Source organism: Phaenicophaeus curvirostris, chromosome 1 (assembly GCF_032191515.1).
Source record: "Phaenicophaeus curvirostris isolate KB17595 chromosome 1, BPBGC_Pcur_1.0, whole genome shotgun sequence".
NCBI classification, from domain to species: domain Eukaryota; kingdom Metazoa; phylum Chordata; class Aves; order Cuculiformes; family Cuculidae; genus Phaenicophaeus; species Phaenicophaeus curvirostris.
In genome coordinates this window covers 205783641-205796741 of record NC_091392.1, presented here as the reverse complement: position 1 = coordinate 205796741, position 13101 = coordinate 205783641, and the positions used below count along the sequence as shown (strand labels likewise).

Here is a 13101-nt window from a genome sequence, read left to right as displayed (position 1 = left end):
TTGCTCCAGTCAAGCCCCGCCCACTCCCCGCGTAAGCCACGCCCACTAGCTCATTAAGCCCCGCCCGCCCTCTTAGCTTCCTTTAGCTCCCTTCCTTTAGCTGGCCCCGCCCCCTTTATGGCCCCGCCCCCCCTTTCGGCGCCGCCGCCATTGCCGGTCGCCATAGCGACGCTGCCTCGTGTGGCCGCCGTCCCCATGGCCGGGGAGGGGGACCGGAGGAAGCGCTTTATTTCAGCCACGGCCGCCAACTTCTTCGGGCTGGAGCCGGCCCTGGCCGCGGGGCTGCGCTCCTGCCCGCGCCTCAACGCCTTCCTTGACGACGGCAACGAGTTCCTGCTGGTGGTGCGGAGCTCGGGCGGCAGCCTCAGCGCCTCCAACAAGGTACGGGGCTGCGGGGCTGGGACGCGGCCGAGGGGCCGCTCTGGGATGTCAGGGTGTCCCCTGCGTGGGGCAAAAAGCCTGCCTCCGCCTCATTTCATAGAATCCTAGAACAGTTCGGGTTGGAAGCAACCTTAAAGATCATCCAGTTCCCACCCCCCTGCCGTGGGGAGGGTCACCTCCCACCGGATTTGGCTGTTGTGAAGTTCTTATTGAAATTAGTCCTTGGAAATGAGTAAAATGTTTTACCTGAATGTACAGGTGCTAAAAGCCTGGTGTCCAATTGATACAAGAAACAGTTAGTACTAGAGAAAGGGGAATCATTTTGATTTAAGCTAAAGTAAGCCTAAATCTTGCATCTTCCACTTGCATCTTCCACTTGCATCTTTCACTTGAGCTGAATTTTAAGCTTAAGTTTAATCTAACTAATTGTATTTCTTGTAAGTTCGACAGTCCCTCTCATAGCATGTTTGTGGGTTTTTTTTAAGGCATGTTTTCTTCCTCAGACAGCACGTTTTCTTCCTCAGACAGCACATTTTCTTCCTCTGATTTCTACCTCTAACAGCATGTTTTCCTTTTCAGACAGTATGTTCTCCTTTTCTGACAGCAAGCTTTCATTCTCTGATAGCATCTTTTCTTTCAGGCAGAGTTTTCCAGACACTGACAGTTCTTTAGTCGTGATAACGTCTTGTATGAAGCGTGGTCTGTGCTGAGCAGAAGTCTCTACTTCTGTAATCGCCTCTGTTCGGAGTTTTTACTTACTTCAAATTCAGGGAGAGAGCTGGAGCCACCTCTAAGTTAGCAAAAGATTTGACTGTTGTGAAGTTCATAATAACATTAACATTAGTACTTGGGAAGTGCTAGAATATAGTGTCCCTGGACTTTACTAAGAAATTGGCTGCCAGTGGCCTGGACAGGCACACACTCTGCTGGGTTAAAAACTGGTTGGATGGCTGAGCCCAAAGAGTGGTGGTAAATGGAGTTAAATCCAGCTGGAGGCCAGTCAGAAGTGGTGTCCCCAGGGCTTGGTGCTCAGCCCAGTTCTGTTCAGCCTCGTGTATATCACAGCTATACTCTAATCTCATCTGTTTTCTAGACATTATCACTATATGGTTTACAACAGATAACCAGTAATAAAAACAAGCAAAACAAACATGACTTTCATTCCAGCTATTAACAGAAACTGCAAGTTCAGTTATCAACACTATCCTGTATACGTCACCTTACCAACCAAGCCTGGCACGATGATTGGGTCCAGTTCTGCTCAGTATCGTTATCAATGATCTGGATGAGGGGATTGAGTGTTGCCTTAGTAAGTTTGTGGATGACACTAAACTGGGTGGAAAAGTTAATCTGCTTGAGGGTAGGGACACTCTGCAGAGGGATTTAAACAGGCTGGATTGATGGGTCTTGTGAGAGTTGGCTGAGGGAACTGGGGTTGTTTAGCCTGGAGAAAAGGAGGCTGAGGGGAGACCTTATCACTGTCTACAACTGCCTCAAAGGAGGTTGTAGCCAGGTGGGTGTTGGTATCTTCTCCCAAGTGACAGGTGATAGGACAAGGAGGAATGGCCTCAAGTTGCACCAGGTGAGGTTCAGATTAGACATCAGGGAAAAATTTCTTCACTGAAAGGGTTCCTGGGCACTGGCAGAGGCTGCCCAGGGAGGTGGTTGAGTCACCATCCTTAGAGGTATTTAAAAGATCGGAAGATGAGGTGCTTAGGGATATGGTTTAGTAGTGGACACGTATGGTTGGACTTGGTGATTTCAAAGGTCTTTTCCAACCTGTGATTCTGTGACATTGGGAAAAGTGGAATATTTTGATTTATGCTAAAGCGGAATTGGTTTTCTATATAATTAGTTTTCTGACCAACTGCAGTTAAGTTTAAGTAACTGTATATTTTGAAATTGAGACACAATATCCCTGTGATACCATGTTTTTTTATAGCATGTTTTTTTCAAACAGGATTTTCCAGACACTGTTCTTTGAGAAATGATAATATCTTGTGTTAAGTATGATCTATGCCGAACAGTTGTGTCTTCTTCGATAACCACCTTGCAGTCTTTCTTGATCTAAAAATGCAAGATCAAATGGAGAACTGGCTCAAGTTAGCAGAGGTTTGACTGTTATAAAGTTCATAATAACATTAAAATTAGTCCTTGGAAAGTAATAGAACATGTGTAGTATTTCTGGGAAAATTTATACATACCCATAGAAGTGGGAAATATATTCTGTAACCAGGTTTTGTCTCATTGCACATGATTGATGGAGATCACTCCCTCATGTGCCCAGTGCTGAAATAAAGGATGCTTACTTTCTAAAATTCCAAAATTAAGCTTAGAGAGTTTATTTGCCAGTATTTTTGGTATCATACTGAGTAATGGAATTGTTGATTGTGCCCATGCTGGAATGTGGTTTTAGTCTGCTGTATCTCATCGCTGTGTGAATGTGGTAAAGCCTGGAAGAGGTGCTTGTTGTCTTCCTGCAAATGCCAGGCACTGTCTGATGTATAGCTTGTTCCTGGGCACAGGAGGGACTGCGTTGCCAGTGTCCATGCAGCAAACTTGGGCCAGTATCTGGCTCATATTTGACAATATTACTTCACTGAAGGGGTTGTCAAGCACTGGAACAGGCTGCCTAGGGAAGTGGTTGAGTCACCATCCCTGGAGGTATTTAGGGAGTTTTACAAGGGCATATCGTGATAGGATGTGAGGGAATGGCCTTAAATTGGAGGGAGGAAGATTGAGATTAGACATTGGGAAGAAATTCTTCACAGTAAGGGTGGTGAGACTCTGGCCCAGGTTGCTCAGGGAAGTTGTGGATGCCTGCCCCCTGGAAGTGTTGAAAGCCAGGTTGGATGGGGCCTTGGGCAGCCTGGTCTGGTGGGACATGTCCCTGCCCAGGGCAGAGGGGTTGGAACTGGATGATCTTTAAGGTCGCTTCCACCCCAAACCATTCTATGATTCTATAGTTTAGTGGTGGGCTTGGCAGTGTTGAATTTATGGTTGCATTTGGTCATCTTAAAGGTCTTTTCCCACCTAGATGATTCTGTGATTTTCATTCTGTCATGTCCAAAAGTAGTGTTTGTCCAAATGGTGCTTCTTGCAGTTTGATGTGTCCAGCTGTGAGGACATCTGAGGTTCATTGTATGAAATGTTGTGCTCTGAGCGTTTGTGTCCAGTGAGTGATTTCTTCTTAATCACCATGGGGTGTGATGTGCAATAGTCAGGACACGGCGTGGTGCGTGCAATACCATATTCATGAGTGCACAGGTATGATGGGCATCCCACCATGCTGCTGTGAGACAAGGCACCTGGTGTCTGTTATGTCAGTGACATTTTTTTCTGCACTAGAGACTAGTGCAATAGGTCGTTAGTGTGTAGATCAGTAATTTGCATCCTTCTTGGTGTCATCCTTCATGTAGTGTGTGAAGTCTAGTGCTTGCTATGTTCATGTGAGAATGGACATATACATGTTACCAGTTTTTGTGGTGTGCTGCTGAGCCACTGTCTAATCTACAAAGCCGCTGCCAGCAGCCGTGGAAGATCAGATGCGCGTGGGGACTCTACAGGGTATCCCTACTGTCTCAGTGAAATGATGTTTGTAGTTATTGGGCTAAGGACCCAATAAGAAAGTAGAATTGAAACCGTTCAGTGAAATTAAAACCAGTTGTTATTAGCCCTTTGTTTCTTTTAACAGAAAAAAGTTCACAGATGTTTACGGTTGCATAGAGTCTGGATTTCAGCTAACATATTTTGCTGTTGTTTTATCAAATGTTTAATAAAGTTCTCTTCTCTGAGTTCATCTTGTCTACAAATAGTTTCAATCATTGATTTTATGGCAATTTTTGGAACCTTGTCTGTAAGTTGGAGTGTGAAGCGAACAAGAGTAATGTTACAACGTAGGATTTTACTGATGAAGGAGCACATCTCTGTCCTTGAGAAATCTATGGATTCTAGCAGAGTTATGTAGCTACAGACTCAGGATGGCAGTACCGAACATTTAGGAAAGTATTCCCAAAGTTATGGAGCATAAAAACACTAGGAAAAAAAGAGCAACTTCATGCTTAGTCTTTTTTAGGCACAAGATAGAGTTTCTGGTTTGCCCCGGGAAAGTGGTAAGTGGAGTTTTCAAAATCAAAAGAGCATAAGTAATTATGGTATTTACAGATATTTCATAATGAAAAAGGCATTAGGTATTTGATGTTGGGATTTATATTTCAGGTTCCTCTCAACTCAGGGATGAGTGTTACGCAAGTCTGGATTTTCTGATCAAATTAGACACTACCAGGATGTTGTCAGAGCCCATAGGGATTAAGAAGTTATGTAAATCCGTTGTGTAAATAGTGTTTGTAATTTAGTATAATATGCTGTCAATGACACTTTTCTAAACAAATCCTGACTCCTTGGTTTTTGCAGATTGAAGCTACTGATTCGAAGAATAACGTGTTGGTGTTCTTTAAGCTGCGACCTGATGTAATTACAGAAGATAATCTTCATAGTAATATTCTTGTGTCATCTATGCTAGATTCACCAATTAACACCCTTTATCAAACTGTACGACAAGTTTTTGCACCAGTGTTACTGAAGGTAAGCAAAATATGGATTTAAATGTTCTGAAGATTTAGAATCATAGAATCATAGAATGGTTTGGGTTGGAAGGGACCTTAAAGATCGTGCAGTTCCAACCCCCCTGTCATGGGCAGGGATGCCTCCCATCAGACCAGGCTGCTCAAGGCCCCATCCAACCTGGCCTTGAACAATTCCAGGGAGGGGATATCCACAGGTTCCCTGGGCAACCTGTGCCAGTGCCTCACCACCCTCATCTTGAAGAATTTCTTCCTAAGGTCCAGTCTAAATCTTCCCCCTTCCGATGTAAAGCCATTCCCCCACACCCTATCACATCCCTAGCTTTCTTGGAGGCTCCCTTCTGGTACTGGAAGGCTGCTCTAAGGTCTCCTTGCAGTTTTGTCCAGGCTGAACAACCCCAACTCTCTCAGTCTGTCCTCGTATGGGAGGTGCTCCAGCTCTCGGATCATACTTGTAGCTCTCCTCTGGACCTGTTTCAACAGCTCCATCTCCTTTTTATGCTGAGTATTCCAGACCTCCACACAATACTCCAGATGAGGACTCACAAGAGAGAGGAATAGAGGGGCAGAATCCCCTTCCTCAACCTGCTGGCTACATTTCTTTTGGTGCAGCCCAGGATATGTCTGGCAGCACTGAAACATGGGCATTCCATAGCATGTTAACAGTTCCAAGATAAACATTTTATGTTTTAAAAGTAAAATATATTAAGAGCTTTTAAGGAGTGATAGTTCTAATTTCTAAGTTAAAAAAAAGTACCTTACATCATATCAGTAAGGGTGAGAGGAGGATTCTAGTCCTGCATATGCCTGGTTAGAATTGTAGAATACACTGGGCAGTGGTGGTTAGTGGGTTCAACAGCTCCTTACCTCCTTTTCAGCAGTAGTTCTGGTCTTGTGTCCTTTTCTTGGTTTAGTTATTCTTATATTTAATTTAAAATGCATAGATCTGTATCATGCAAACTATGATTCTATAGCATGTGGTAGATAAGTGTACCAGACTCTAGATGAATTTGTAAAGCTGCGTTTTTCATAGTTTTCCTTCTGTTCCATTATAGAATATATAGAATATATTTCCTTTGTGTGGGTTTGTCAGAATCTACAACCATGACTGTATTCCGTAAGCTGAATAAGAAGAGCTTGAGTATTTAAATATTTCCATATCTTGTGTGTCATAATAGTGCTAAAATAATTTTAGGAAAGCACAGTAACTTTTAATATTTGATTTTAGCAATTTCCAGAGTCTACTCTGATTCCAAATTTATTTAATGTAATAGAATTCATTAACAAAGAAATTTGAAGACATTTTTGAGTGCCTTTGTAAATCCAACGACTAACTTTTGATTTTGTGATAAAATTTTTTTTACAGTATTGGTCTGAATTGATAATTGAAAAGAATGAGATCCTTTTCCTTGACCTTAAGAAAAATAAATTATTACATTGTCCTGTCATGTGGTTTGTTACTGCTGTTGATCTGAATATTTTTTTTTAAGATTAGTGGGAGGAAAATAATAATTGTTCTATTATGTGAGTCACAATATTTGAAATTTTCTTTGCAGGATGAGAGATGGAGTAAAACATTTGATCCCAAACTTCAGAAACTTTTAAGTGAGCTTGAAACTGGCTTGAGTACTGTTCTCAGAAGATCAGATCCTAATTACACAGGAACAAAATTCAGTGAAGATGATGTGCGAGGTTTGTTTTGTGGTTACCTCCTTTATAGCTAATTTTAAATTAGGGGTAAATAATTTACAGGTTGAGTTTTCAGTCTTTGTTATTTCAGTGACTGCAGAGTGTGAAATACAACAGGGTGCTGTGTCTAGGTTGGAAAGATATTGATTTTCTGGTTGGGCTGTTTGATGGGTAAGGAATTGGTTGAATGGTTGCATTCAGAGAGTAGTGGTCAACGGGTCAATGTTCTGATAGCAACCTGTGACAAGTGGTGTCCCTCACAGGTTCTGGGACTGGTGCTGCTTAATGTTTTCATTGATGATATAGATAGTAAGATTGAGTGCACCCTCAGCAAGTTTGTAGATGATACCAAGTTGAGTAGTGCCGTTGTCACACAAGAAGGACGCGATGTCATCTAGAGGGACCTGGAGAAGATGGAGAAGTGGCCCTGTGTGAACCTCATGAGGTTCAATAAGGCCAAATGCAAGGTCCTACGCCTGGGTTGGGGTGACTATTCATGTATTTCATTTTTAAACATTTTCCTTTCTTATTTGCAGCTATACTCACGCCAACAGATGAATTTCAGTTCTGGGTAGAATGTGCTCGTCATGGAAGTAAATGGTGTAGTAAAGAGAGAGCTTCTCATTTTAAAGACCTATTTGAGGACATTGCAAAAGTATGTTTTCTTTTGTGTGAGAAGTGATATGTTTGTAGAAATAGTAAAAAACATTTTTCTTATGAAATATATGTCAGTATACGTATACTCTTTTCAAATGTATGAATATATTAGTATTAAGTTTTTTTTTCTTAGGCAAAATTTTACTTTAAGTGACATGCATGTAGTTTCTAGTGACAGTGGTGCAGAAGAATGCCAGCATTTAATTGGGAGCACATTTGACTGTTGAACACTAAGAGCTGCTGTAGAACTACAATGTTATTGCTGCAGTTTATCAACTGGAAATTGACTCATGAAATCACAAAAATGAAAACTGAAAATGCAGATCATGGTAACTGAATGCTATTTGTGTAATTTTTAGCCCCTGTAAAGCGCTTGCTTGAATTGTGCTTCAGACATCAATGCATTCATCACATGAATAAACTTACACAAGTACTTGTTTTTGGGGAGAATTATTCCATATTCTATTAAGCAATTAAGCCCAGGCAACTACAGGAATTGCCAGCTTCAGGAAAGCATAGTTGTTCCTACAATACTAGGTGCAAAGTGACTATATTAAGAGTATTGTTTTCTAGGATTATTACAACTTGGATAGTCTCTCATTATTTGAAGTTGTGGATCTTGTGGAGACTACCAAGGATACTGTTGATGGTGCGTGGAGACAAACAGAACACGATCCCTATCCGCAGCCACGCATGCATAATCTCTTGGATGTAATAGGTAAGGCTTTATGCAGTCATTATTAAGTGAACAATTGAGAAAAAGTAAAATGAATCCTTGAGCAGAGACCTTCCTCCTCCTAAAAGCACCAGTGATAGTTTGTCACCCTGTGACTCCTTGCCTTTCACGCAGAGGAGGGAATTTATCTACATAAATCGCCTTTTGAAGGTTGATTCAATCTGTGTGGAGGTGAGATTAGGACATGCAGAGAGGAGGTGAGATTAGAACATGCAGAGAGGTTGCTTCTCTCAGTCTTTTGAAAGCATTCCCATTTCTGGAATAGGCCATAAGACAGTGAGTTTGTCTGCTGCTGTCAGATGTGTGTGTGCATGAGGGGATGGATTCCTGGGGGCAGCCAGGTAATGCCATTACTGCTGATAAAGACAGATGCTTGTGTGTGGATTCCAGAATCCAACATCAGCTTCTGATGTTAGACCACACTGTTTGACTTGGAGATGTTTAAGAGACTTTGTGAATCCAAAACAAAATAATCAGTTGTCATTGTTTTGCCTCAGCCTGGCCAATTTTGGCAGCTAAAACAGAGCAGTTGGGCTCCCAGTTCCCTTCTTCTCACCCCCAGGGAAAAGGGAAGAAAAGGCTTGCGTGTTGGAAGACTAAAACTGCAGCTTTAATGAAATAATAACAATAATAACAGCAATAATACTAATAATCTAAAATATGTATAAATATATGAAATCATGCCCTCACCCCACCCCTCTATGACTCTATGTCACCACAAATGCTGCAGAGTAGGCACCGCAAAGGGTCTGTGGCGAGGAGGGAGCTGGACTTAGGAAGTGGATTCATGAATGCACGGATCTGGGGTCAGGGGCAAACAGACAGGTGAGGTCCTCAATGGATGTTGGCCACTGAAGAAGAGAAAAGGACCCTTGTGATCTCTCAAGTTTATCCAGAGTATGATGTATATGGGGTGGAATGCTCTGTTGGTCAGTTTGGGGTCACATGTCCTGTGTCCCCCTCCCTGCATGTGTGGCCTTTTTCACCTCTGATTTATGGCTCCACCAGCTTGAGAACGGCCTTGGTTTCTGTAGGAGTAAGGCTAAGCATGGGCATTTGTGCATAACAGTGCCCTGTGGGATCACTGTTAGAGAGAAAACAGTGTCTGGAAAACATGCAGTTAACTTTCAGAAAATGAAGTTACTTAGATGAGACTGAGCTGAAGCTAGAAAATGATTCTACTTTAGCTCAAACTACAACATCAGTTACTAATACATTTGTGTGGTTTGTAATCAAGCCATTTCACTAGTTTTCTTAAAAACATCATTGGAAGGCGGTGTAGTGTTTAAAGGGGCTACTTTAAACAACTATAACATCTTGCTTTTGTACACTTTTTTTGTGTTCCAGGTGGCTCGCTAGGTAGATATGTTCAGAGAAAATTAGCAGCTTTGAATCTGTGGGAGGATGCTTTTCACAGTGTTAAAGAAAATCTAAAGGCTGGCATCTTGATTTGTGAGCAGTGGGTGTCAGCTTGTGAGTACCTCACTGGACAGTTGTGGAAACGCTATACTCTGCATCCCTGGCAGAATGAGAAATATTTCCCTGAATCATTAGCCAAACTTGGCAAACGTCTTGATGAGGTAGTGCTTTGAATTATACACATTTATTTCACTAGGCACAGAATTAATCAACATTGGTTTAAGTTAAAAGAGGAAATTAAAATTCTTGTCTAGCCTTTTCAGGGTGGGATAGCATCCTATAATTTGTGTTTGCCTGAGCCTTTCTAAAGATTCTTGTGAAAATGGGAGGGATGGGATGTGCTGCTTGTGCTTTTTGCTTGTAAATGTAGGTTTTATGTAAAAATGTGTTTGATACATCAAGTATCTTTTTCCTTCATAGGTGCTGACTGTTAGAACACTGCATGAAAAACTTACATTCTTTTTGCCAGCTGGAGAACAAAATGCTTTACATCTTTCCCAAGCATTTGAACCCTTTGCTGGCCTGAATCCAGTGCACTATAATCCTTACACAGAGGTAAAATGCTTATTTATAATTTATTCACATTCTTTCTGTGACTTTTTATGACGTGTGTGAATAGTCCTAAACTAACATCTGAACTTGTTATCTTTAGCCATTATGGAAGGCAGCGGTCTCTCAGTATGAAAGAATTATTGCACCAGCGGAACAAAAAATAGCAAGCAAATTGAAGAAATTTATTGCAGAAATTCAAGACAGTCCTCAGCAGGTATGGGTATCTTTGTAGTCTGAAAACTTTCCTAAAGATGAAGTTATTGAATCCTCAAGTAATGAGTTTAGAGCAGAAAAAGAAGTACTTAGAGCCGGAGACAGTACTTAGGAACCGCTCTATTAATGAGTTATGTCAGATATGTTTAATTTTTTTTCAAGAGAAAGAGGTGACTTCTTTATATTTCATATTTCAGCTTCTTCAAACATTTCAGAAATACAAGGAGCTGATAAAGCATCCAAATATAAGCAAAGAACTGCTTTTTGAAAGGGAAACATTGCTTGCGAGACTTCAAGATTATGTCAGAGGTAAATATGCATTTAAAAGTATTTCATTGCATTAATTTTTTTTTTTTTTTTGCAAATACTAGAATTCTTTATGTACTTTTAGAATTATGTCAGTATCCCTAGGGTATTTTTACAACCACAATAATAATTTTAAGCTTGTTCTATTAGGTTTCTGGACTAACATGAATCTTTTGCTTGTGTTAGACTATCAGACAGACTTTGAAACTCGATGCCATGGTGTTCCTGGTGATGTTTCTGGACCACTGTCAGGCAAAAACCTGTCTGAAGTTGTCAATAATATTGTATGGGTGCAGCAGCTGGAGCTGAAGGTAACAGTTTCTGTTACTGTTTAGGCACAAAATTATCATAGCATGTAAAACATGTTATTTGAGATTTCTGTGGGGAATTCCCCATAGAAAAATGGTGGACTTCTGAGAATTATATAATCAGTTGCTCTCCTTGCTAAGTTGAATTTTATTGACTGATCCAGAAGACAGTCTTTTCATAATACACTGAACTACGTGCTTTTATGACCTTTTTTTTGTAGCCAAAAAAAAGACCAAAATTCTGAAAGAAGGCATTTTTGTTAAATTTTACACTTTTGGTTTGTATTTTAAAATTGTGTTTAAGGTCTACAGATAGCCAGATTCTGACATACCAATTCTTATACTACCCTGTGCAGTGTCACCTTGAAATGGAACGTATTTCTTTGTAGTACTTTATTTGAGTCAGGGAATTTACTGCAAAGACTGTGGTAAAAGTAAACATCAAATGATTCTGTGTTCTCTGGCAACAGAACGAGTCACAAATGTATTTGGTTCTATTTTAAATTACATTATTTTCATTATTCTTTATTTGTACTTTATTTGGAAACTCTGGAACATTTTTGGGAAGGTATTGACTGGTTAAAACCAAAATATTTTCTGTAAACATTAAGTGCCATTTACAATAGTGAGAGATTTGAATAAGAATAGAAGTTACTTATCCCAGAATAATTATTAGCCCATTTTTTTTTACATTCAGCTGTGATTTGCAGAATTCTCAATGGCCCATTTAAGCCAAATGTGATGAAGGTCCTAAAGGTGTTACTGTGTTAATGTGTCCTGCAGAAAAAAAAATCAGCAGCTCAGGTTTCACAGCTATTTCTTCTGCTTGGTCTGCTGAAAACCTAGAGAGCAGTTCAGCTGCCATGTGGCAGTTGTATGTCTGCATTAAGCTGTGCACAGTTTTTTTAATTGCTTTGAAATCTCCTCTGATTGTATTGGCTAGAGTTTTGTCTACATGTAGGTGTGAAATCCCATTTGAAATACCTTTGAATATTGGCATGGGCATCACAGATAGAACAAAGGACACATGGGAGATTTGTACCTTTATGGAGAGTTAACTAAAGGCCAGGTGGGATACTCTGGGGCATCTTAATAGTGATAGACACCTGTGGTGGACAAGTTATTCAGACCCATTGTACTGTAATGGGAATTTGAACATCTGGGGCACAATTAAAGATTCACGTTGGTTTTTTTTTTATTTAATTGTTTTATTTTGAATCCAGCTCAGTTGTATTGTGGTAATTTTTCTTTTCTGATCGAATGCTGTGATGTGAAGCTTCTTTTCTTTGTCATGGTGTTTAAGGTGGATGATGCTACCAAACTGGCAGAGGCTCTTCTGTCTGACTTACCTGGATGTCAAGGTTTTCATCAAACTGCAGATTCTTTTCTGGAACAGTTAAAAGCATATGAACAAGAGCAATTTGATGATTGGTCTAGGAATATTCAATCAGAATTATCAAATCCCAAGTCAGGACTTTGGTAAATACAATCTTGTTTAAATAATGTTTATGCTGAAAGCTGTAGTGTGATGCAATTCAATAGAACTCGATGAAGGAAATAAAAAATTTTACAGAACTGAAAATGAGTGGAGGAATAAAATGGAAGAATTTATTATCTTACCATAGAATCATAAAATAGCTTGGTTGGAAAAGACCTTAGAAGTCATCAAGTCGAACCGTACCTGTCTACCACTAAACCATATGCCTAAGCACAACATCTGCCTGTCTTTTAAATAGCTCCAGGGATGGGTACTCAGCCACCTCCATGGGCAGCCTCTGACAGTGCTTGTTAACCCCTTCAATGAAAAAAAATTTCCTGATGTGTAGTCTGAACCTTTTTTGAATTGTTACCTTACTATGAAATGCACCTAAGAAAGGATCTATATAAAATGATATTCAATAACATGTTTAATTTGATTTTGGTTTAGCATTCAGGCTAATAGTCCTCTAATGGAGTTGGATCATGATTCTGGAACACTAAACGTTCTTTATTCAGATCGTTTGGTGACTCTTTTAAGAGAAGTGCGTCAACTAGCAGCGCTTGGGTTCGCTATTCCAGCTAAAATACAGAGTGTTGCAAACAGTGCACAGAAGTTCTGTAAGCAAGCAGTCATCCTCAAACAGGTAGGAGATCAGTCATCTTAATAACCTCGTGTTCTGACTTTCCATCTATAGCGGTAGAACTTTTCTCAACTATTATTTTTTTCTGACTCTGTGGTTAAGCTTTTTGCTGTGTTTGTATGAAAGTAATTTCTTTC

General features: G+C 40.3%; 1 protein-coding gene across 1 annotated transcript in view; it reads left to right on the top strand.

Annotated features, from left to right (window-relative positions):
* The first annotated feature begins 192 nt into the window (after positions 1-192).
* The window catches only part of DYNC2H1 (dynein cytoplasmic 2 heavy chain 1), a 155241-nt gene continuing 142332 nt past the window's right edge, over positions 193-13101 (top strand). Inside the window, exons 1-12 of the mRNA XM_069883447.1 lie at positions 193-381; positions 4795-4965; positions 6521-6656; positions 7190-7308; positions 7884-8028; positions 9394-9626; positions 9886-10020; positions 10118-10231; positions 10428-10539; positions 10723-10847; positions 12148-12323; positions 12772-12967. Coding sequence (XP_069739548.1) covers positions 196-381; positions 4795-4965; positions 6521-6656; positions 7190-7308; positions 7884-8028; positions 9394-9626; positions 9886-10020; positions 10118-10231; positions 10428-10539; positions 10723-10847; positions 12148-12323; positions 12772-12967 — 1848 coding nt within the window. The 5' untranslated portion in view covers positions 193-195. The remainder of the gene's footprint in view (positions 382-4794; positions 4966-6520; positions 6657-7189; positions 7309-7883; positions 8029-9393; positions 9627-9885; positions 10021-10117; positions 10232-10427; positions 10540-10722; positions 10848-12147; positions 12324-12771; positions 12968-13101) is intronic.